The sequence below is a fragment of the Bison bison genome, unplaced genomic scaffold (assembly GCF_000754665.1).
Source record: "Bison bison bison isolate TAMUID 2011002044 unplaced genomic scaffold, Bison_UMD1.0 scf7180017864097, whole genome shotgun sequence".
NCBI lineage: Eukaryota > Metazoa > Chordata > Mammalia > Artiodactyla > Bovidae > Bison > Bison bison.
In genome coordinates, this window is record NW_011494669.1 from 540,407 (window position 1) to 549,453 (window position 9,047).

At 39.3% G+C, this 9,047-nt stretch overlaps 1 protein-coding gene across 5 annotated transcripts in view; it reads right to left on the reverse strand.

Annotated features, from left to right (window-relative positions):
• Positions 1 to 1,007: 1,007 nt before the first annotated feature.
• The window catches only part of RNLS (renalase, FAD-dependent amine oxidase), a 278,945-nt gene continuing 270,905 nt past the window's right edge, over positions 1,008 to 9,047 (reverse strand). For 3 of the 5 annotated variants that reach the window (XM_010838482.1, XM_010838483.1, XM_010838486.1), the window contains one exon: positions 1,008 to 2,822. In XM_010838482.1, the coding sequence (XP_010836784.1) occupies positions 2,670 to 2,822 (153 nt within the window). In that variant the 3' untranslated portion in view covers positions 1,008 to 2,669. The remainder of the gene's footprint in view (positions 2,823 to 9,047) is intronic. The other 2 variants (XM_010838484.1, XM_010838485.1) reach the window with 2 other exon arrangements.

Sequence of the window (9,047 nt, forward strand, 5' to 3'; positions counted from 1 at the left end):
TGGTGACTCAATAATATGTCTTTTTTTTTCCCTAATATCTGGTCTGGGATTATTACTGCTTACTTGATGTTTTTAGACATACTTCTCCCCTTCAGAAATGCCAAAGGTGAAATATACTACTCGACTGCTATAATTTGTCACCCTCGCTGCCTGAGCAAGACGTGCATAGACAGTTTAGTAATTAAGCTTTTCAGCCCTGCATCGTATGGTTTTATTCCAGCTAAGGCTATATTTATCAGCGAACAAGTATTAAATCACCCTACTGCTCCAGCCGTTCCTCACTTGAATATGCTCCTTTCAAAACAGAGCAGATTTCCTTGACTGTGTTTGATTAATAAAAGTTCTTGTTTGGAGGTACTGTGGTGCTGTGTGGTCCTGTGGGAGCCGACACACATACATACACCCTTTTCCAAAAGGTACTGACCAAAGGTATTTCCAAAAGGTATTTCTCAGGGGACTTGGCTACCTTTGCCCTGGGTCTTTAGGGCATCCTGGCCATCTGAATCTCCGGCCTCTGAATTTATGGCCTCTGGGACGGCTTCTAGCACAGACAGTCCCATATCTATTTCAATTTCTAAAGAGGAAGGGGTAAATGAAGATAGAGAACATAAGCTTTTGATACATTTTCTTTCCTTATTTGAGCATCAGGGAATTGGTCTGTTTCTATCAGAGATGGATCAAAATGTAAAATGAGTTTTCAAATGATTAAATCAGCAAAGTAACAATGACCTACATACTAAGCAGGGTTGTATATCTTTTCTCATATTGCTACAGTATTTTCTAAGCAGATACACAATTACTAGGGAAACACATTTAGAATGAACAGATATTAAAACTCATCAGTGGGATTCTCTGGTGGTCCAGTGGTTAAGACTTCGCCTCCAATGCAGGGGGTGTGGGTTCGATCCCTGATCAGAGGGCTAAGATCCCACATGCCACATGGCCAAAACACAAAGCAGAAAGAATATCACGACAAATTCAATAAAGACTTTCAAAAATGGTTCACATTAAAAAATATTTTAAATAAAAAATAACTCATCCGTAATGGCTTAGCATACTTTCTCTAAGCAACACATCCCACCTTTATAAATAATTTTTTCTTCTTTGGAATATAAACACTCATGAAACAAATATAACATTGCTTTAAAGCTTTAGGATGCTTTCAGTCAGATGGCTCCAGAAGTATATTAGTTAAAAACAAAATAGTTAATATATTCAATATATTTGCTACCGTATTTTAAGGGTATAACCAAAATAAAGACAAATGTTCATCAAATATAGGCCAAAATGATGAAAGAAATCTCAATATTTTTCCTTGTATCATAAAAGAGATCACATTAATTTCCCTTTTCCTTTCTATATTATCAAAAATTAGTGACATTAACCACACGTAGGCATTTCAGTTTTCCATCAATTGATTGCAAGTAGGAGATGTATAAGAACATTCCATAGAAAAAATCCACTTTGTAGTTCCATAAACAAGTTTTGCCCATGCCTGTGTATGTGAATGCCTGATAGTGGGCATGTCAGTGTGAGATTTTAAATACTACCAAGCTAAGGGGTCTTTTGTGGAACTTTTCTTAGTTTGAGAGACTGCAATGATCTGAGAGGCTGTGACGATTTCTTTCCTTTCAAAATGACAAAATGGAACTCGCCAGTTTGCTTTCTAAATTAGCAACAAGTAGCTTGTTCAGAAGGCTGGGGATCAATTTCTCTCGAGCCAGCAAGTCATGGGTTGTCACTGATGCGTGTGGGTGATATGCTGAACCGCTAAGTTGGCAAATATTGAACTATTTTAAGTGCATCTATTTTCTGGTTCAGTAAAATTTTTTTGTATTAAATTCATTAAACTTGACACAGTCTAAATGCCGCAGCACACACTGGAGAGGGCATAAAAGAAAGAGCACTAGCCACAGGAGATAGCACAAGGTAAAGATCAATATGATTTCTCTCAGCTTCTATTTAATTTTTATCTTTCCCATTAAGGCTGGATTTTTTAAGGTTAAAAAGTACTGTGTGACTTGGAAAGTCAAGTTGAATCTGGTTATTTTCTGAAAATTTGAAGAGACATTTCTTTGTCAGTCAAGTTGCCCTCCAAACTGTGTTCTTAGAGATGATGACATATGTGACCTACAATTCAGGAGCATTTAATAACTTGGAAGAGAAACGAGAAACAAAAATTACCCTTTGTTTCCACAGTTTGGAGAAATCTTGTAGTTCAGCAATTTGCAAAAAATATCAAACCAAGGATATACTTGAAGATTTATCACGATGTCTTTATAAAGATTATTCTTTATTTGGGACTGAAATTTTCAAAAGGACAACAAAGGTCTGTGGACATGAACTGTTACTTGGATTTGACAGAATTTGGGGGGAGAGCTATTTGTTTTTTCTTAAGCACGACTTTGCCTCCAACAAGGAGTGGGTAGACATGGCAACTCAGAAAAGTGGAAAAAAGTATAAAATACAAGGGATTTTTCCTTCTTGTAGGCGTTGTAAGTACTGAAATTATAAAATTGATTTTATACTCCATGTGAAAAATAATAATCAGTAAAGAACAATTTTTCAGTAATTTCTCTCAACAAAAGAGAAAACAAAATAATCAATGACAGAAAACTGTGAAAACAAGAACCCCAAAGCACATGTGAAAAATAAGAATACAGGCAGTACTAAATATGCTTCTTTAAAGCTTCCAGAACACATAAAGCCGAAGTGATGCAGCCGTCAAAGTTGGACTGAGTAAATCCATCCCCCCCACACACAAGAAGAGGCTGGAGGTGAAGAGTCATTTGGCCAAGAGAGTTGGCAGCAGCATTTGTAACCTGAAAATATTAAAAAAGAAAAAAAAATTCAATTGACATTCAGAGCTCTGTTGTGCTATCATGTCAATGCCCAGCTGGAGAAGCTTCTCTACCTGAAGAAATCAAGATGTTTTATAAAGAGCAAGGAAAACTAGGTTAAGACCCCTGAACTTTTCCCCTTGCCCAAGTGTTTACACCGAAATTCTTAAATGTTCACATTTTCAGTCATTTGATAAGATAATCAGAAGTGTATTGAACTTCAAACTTCATAGGTCACGATCTGCTAAATCGGTTGGAAGTACAGTGAAGTTTTCCATTAGGGGGAAATGAAATTCATGAAATCATTCACCAAGTATTGAGAACCTGCTACATGCCAGACAAGGTGAATACAAAAGAGATTTAAAGGGTCACATCCTTAAGGAGTTTCCAGTTCAGCACAACTGCTGGCATGTAAGTGTCTAAGGACTAAGACAGAGAGAAGGGCAAGGCGCTATTAAAATGCATGGGAGGAGGCCAGCATACTGGACAGAGAACGTTTCAATAGGGTGTGACTGGTCATTTCACTTGAGGTCTAATGGAAACATCAAAATTTGCCAGGGAAGGAAGCAGGTATAAGGCTTTCCAAAGGGAAGGAGTAAGATGTGTAAATGTACCACAGCCAGTGTGTGTGTGTGTGTGTGTGTGAGTGCACACACATGTGTGCTGGGGGAGGAGACTGACTAGAAGAAGGAACATAGCTGAGAGGTAAGATAAGAGGAATACTTTGTTTCAAATAAAGTCTGCTTGGGCTTCTCAGGTGGCTCAGTGGTAAAGAATCTGCCTGTAACACAGGAGACCCAGGTTCAACCTTGGGGTCGGGAAGACCCCCTCGAGAAGGAAACAGCAGCCCACTCCCGTTTTTTTTCCTTGGGAAATCCCATGGACAGAGTAACCTGGTGGGCTACAGTCCTGGGGGTCACAAAAAATCTAGTCCATGGGGTTGCAAAGAGGAGGACACGATTTAGCAAGTAAACAACGACAGCAAAGAAGGTAGTGTTGCTTATGCGCCAAAAGGGGGAATCAGTTGAGGTCTAGGACTTATTTTGTAGAACCAAGTTTAGAATATTTGAAATGATGAAAAAGGCATAGAATTATTGGAAAAATTATTCTCTGAATTAGAACATATGTTGCTAACAAACATTCACAGTGAGGGGAATGAGTGGGCGATTAATGTATTTATCTTGGATACTGATGGTTTGGCTACTGAAGCACCAAAAACTCCCTAAAAAACCAAATTACTCAAAGCTATTATAAAGACAGTCTCCCTTGGGACCACTTTCCTGCACAACTTCAGGGGGTGCATTTCGCATAGACTACATGGCGGTTCTGGTCTCTCTCATACAGTGTTTTCATGAAGAGAAGCAGAATAAGACCCATGAGAATTTACTTGTTTAAAAATCACACCAAAAAATCAAGCAATGTGATAAATGCTATTTGGATTATGGAGCCGATTTTGCTTCTTGATAGGTTGAGTTAGCATAATGTTTTTATAGTTTTTTAAAACCATAAAAACTTTACATAGATATTTTTATTTATATGCCATATTTTGTCTTTAAAAGGAGGTGGTACAATTATTTCCTTCTTGAATCACTGAAGATATGGACCTTTAAAGACCAGTATCACTCAGATACAAATGTAAAATGATATAAGTATCCTCTCACTTTTCTTGACGTCACTTGATAGCAATATCATCTATCACAGACACAGCAGATAATCTTTTAAAAATTAAGTCACAGTTTTAATTTATTATATTATAGTTTCTTTCATGCCCTCCCAGGTTTTATTAAAGTATAATTGGCATATAAAAATTACATATATATTTAAGATGTACAAGTTAAGGTTATGACACATGTATACATTGCAAAATAATCACCATAATCAAGCTAATTAATAAGATTGTTCTCTTAGCAAATTTCAAGTATACAATAGAGTATCAAAATTGTAACCCACTCCAGTATTCTTGCCTGAAGAATTCCGTGGACAGAGGAGCCTAACAGGCTACAGTCCATGGGTCACGAAAGAGTCAGACATGACTGAGCGACTAAACAACAAAACATTAAGGACAGTCATGCAGCTGCATGTTAGATCCCTAGAACTGACCCATCATATATAACTGAAACTTGGTACCCTTCAACCAACATCTCTTTATTTCCCGCTCCCACCAGCCTCTGGCAATCACCATTCTACTCTCTGCTTCTATGCATTTGATTATTTTAGATTCCACCTGTGAGATGACGCATTATTTGTCCTCCATAGCCGATAAATCTTGAAATTGGAGGAAAAGGTCTTTGAGTGGCTAAAGTAGATAGTACATAATGCAGACACTGAAGCACAGACTGGGGTGTTCCATCAGAGCTTTTAATATCCTGCTTTAGATGGAATTTTAGCAAGTTGGATGATTTGATTTGTCAGTGAATCACAAAGGGAGGAAGAAAGCTGCTGGGGGTCCTATATATACTACTGATTTTAAAATGTGACAATCCACAGTCTGAAAACAAGGGATGCTATAGAACACTAAAAAACCAGACAGGGTTGGGGAAAAATCCTGGCAGTCTGTGGTCACTTAATGCAGGGCAAATAACTTTCCGGCTCTTAATAGTCCCTGAGGGTGCCAGTTATTAGTTTTCCTGCAATTATTATTGCTACTGATGAAGGCCTCAGTATTTAAGGACCAATGCTAATGGGCATAAAGTGTTAATTGTTGGCATTTCTTGGATGTTCTCTGCATACCAAATGCCTTACACACACACACATCCTACTTAATTCACATATCAACCTATGAGGTAGATACTACTATTCTCATTCTATAGCTGAGACAGCTAAGACTCAGAGAGAGACTATTTCCTGCCCCAAAACAGAAAGCCTGGAGGTGAAGAAGCATTCAAACAGGGCAGAATTTCCCCTCCGCCCCACCCCAGAAACATTTCCATAAAGGCCTAAGTAAAACAAAAATGTGTGATCGTCATGTGGAAAATTCACATAAATGGGATAATTCATTCACACATATTCACATATATATTAATACATAAGCAGGTGTCTATCTATGTATAATTTATATGCACACACATACATATATATATATATAAATTCTCCATTCTTAGTAAAGTTTCCATACATTCCAGCTGGCATCCTGGTACAGATAAACCATGGTACTATTAAACATTACACTAGTGTTAAGCAGGAGGTAGCTTAAGGGAAAAAGTTCTGCCCAGGAGAGAGTGGGTAATTTATCGGTGCTGTGTAATTTCATTTGATGAGTGGTGAGTGCCAGATGCCAGATCACATGGCTGGAAAACTAGGCCACTGATTAGCCAGTCTGCAGTTGGGATGAAATCAATCTTGCTGCATTTAGGTGGATTCGCCCATTTTGCAATTACCCAATGAGGAAAATATGAAAACACGAAGGGTGTGCTTGCAAGCTCCTTCACCCAAGTGAAGCAGAGAGGCCTGCAGTGGAGGAACACATAACTGTCAAAGCCACAATCTCACGGTAATGCAGTCTTTGGCTATGCTTCCAGCCACAGTGAGGAACCACAGCTCAATGACTATGTTTAAGAGAGATGTCAGGGCTGAAACAATCCCTTGGGAATCCAGGATGCTTGGGCTCCATGTGTTCCGGGGGCAGGGGGGTGGTCAGAAAGAACTCACACCGCAGAAGCTGGTGCTCTGGGGTCACTAATGTAGGTTTCTTTACAATTAGGTGATGACTGGACTGGACATATGGATTTGAAGCAGAAAAAGCAGTTTTACATCCAAGTGATTTAAACCCATATGTGTCTTGTGACTCCTCTCTACCTGCCGAATAGAATGCAAACTTCTCAGCCCCCGTCCCCCATGAAAGGCCCTGCATAACCTAATCTTCCCTCCATCCAAGCCCCACCTTTTGCTGCTTCTCTCACTTTTGCCTCGCGTCCCATCTACATTCAAACTAAGGTTCTTCAAGCACATCCTTCTTTGTTGTGCTTCTGTGACTTTGAACAAGTCATTCTGCTTGGTGATGTTGTATTGTTCCCTCTCTTTTCTGCCAACCAAATTGCTCATCCTTCAAGAACTAGCACAAATGTCACCTGCTCAGAGGTCTTCTTGCTCTGCCAGGCACGGTAAGTGCCTTTTCAGCATGTTATTTGTATCTATTATGTGACTTGCTATTTTGCACTATAATTACGTCCTTGCCTGTCTCCCGTCTTAGACTGCATGCTCTGCAAAGTGGGGACTGTGATGCACTCATCTTTGTATCCAAGGCTGAAAGTGGTGCCTAGCCCATAATAAGTGTGCAATAAATGTTCATTGAGTTGTTAAAAAAAGACAGAATATTGTACACGTAGTTGATCAAATGAAGGTCTTCATATGGAACTGGCTCCATAAAACCCCACAGAGCTGGCAGAAGCTCAAATGGAAGAGCTATTGTGTTTAGAAGGCTCTCAGGAATGATAAATATCTCTGTCAACCACTGTCCATGAATGTCTCCTATGTCATATGTTAAACTACATAAACTTGCTGATTCTGTAGCTCAGAAATGGTTAAAATACTGTGAATTTTTATATGATTTAACATAATACTTTCTTTTTATATTGATTGCTAATTGTGAACAGTCACACACAAAAAGTCCCTTGGGTATGAGAATGAAATTAAAGATGAAAAGAAAGAGGGAGGCAGACAAGTAGGCTAATGGGTATTTCCAAAAAATTATAGTTGACAAATAACAAAAAAATTCAGTGACACATGTGATAATGTACCTTCTCTCTTCCAAATCTATGCTGACAGCTAAGCTTGTCCTTGGACTGTCAGACATCTACCAATAAAATGATCTCATTGGTTTGGCCTACAGAGAGGCTGTATTTTAGGGTGACCTGTTTCAGTTGGCAGTTCAGCCCATTTGGTAACTTAAAACCAACCTTTATGAGATACTACAATAGATGATGTTCAAGTGAACAAGACAAGAATTAAGATCTCAGAAACTCTAATCTTAGAGGTGCAACTAACTTGAGAGAACTTAGACAACCTATGAAAAATCAGGTTCTCTGCTGGGGCTTATTATGGATGTAAATATACTGCTTTTCATTGAATCTTAGTTCAGCTCAGTTCAGTTCAGTTCAGTCGCTCAGTCATGTCCGACTCTTTGCGACCCCAAGAATGGCAGCACACCAGGCCTCCCTGTCCATCACCAACTCCCAGAGTTTACCCAAACTCACGTCCTTTGAGTCGGTGATCCCATCCAGCCATCTCATCCTCTGTTGTCCCCTTCTCCTCCTGCCCCCAATCCCTCCAACATCAGAGTTTTTTCCAATGAGTGAACTCTTTGCATGAGGGGGCCAAAGTATTGGAATTTCAGCTTTAGCATCAGTCCTTCCAAAGAACACCCAGGACTGATCTCCTTTAGGATGGACTGGTTGGATTTCCTTTCAGTCCAAGGGACTCTCAAGAATCTTCTCCAACACCACAGTTCAAAAACATCAATTCTTCGGCACTCAGCTTTCTTCACAGTCCAACTCTCACATCCATACATGACCACTGGAAAAACCATAGCCTTGACTAGACGGACCTTTGTTGGCAAAGTAATGTCTCTGCTTTTGAATAGGCTATCTAGGTTGGTCATAACTTTCCTTCCAAGGAGTAAGCATCTTTTAATTTCATGGCTACAATCATCATCTGTAGTGATTTTGGAGCCCCCAAAATAAAGTCTGGCACCATTTCCACTGTTCCCCCATCTATTTCCCATGAAGTGATAGGACCAGATGCCATGATCTTCGTTTTCTGAATGTTGAGCTTTAAGCCAACTTTTTCACTCTCCACTTTCACTTTCATCAAGAGGCTTTTTAGTTCCCTTCACTTTCTGCCATAAGGGTGGTGTCATCTGCATATCTGAGGTTATTGATATTTCTCCTGGCAATCTTGATTCCAGCTTGTGCTTCTTCCAGCCCAGTGTTTCTCATGATGTACTCTGCATAGAAGTTAAATAAGCAGGGTGACAGTATACAGCCTTGACATACTCCTTTTCCTATTTGGAACCAGTCTGTTGTTCCATGTCCAGTTCTAACTGTTGCTTCCTGACCTGCATACAGATTTCTCAAGAGGCAGATCAGGTGGTCTGGTATTCCCATCTCTTTCAGAATTTTCCACAGTTTATTGTGATCCACACAGTCAAAGGCTTTGGCACAGTCAATAAAGCAGAAATAGATGTTTTTCTGGAACTCTTGCTTTTTCGAT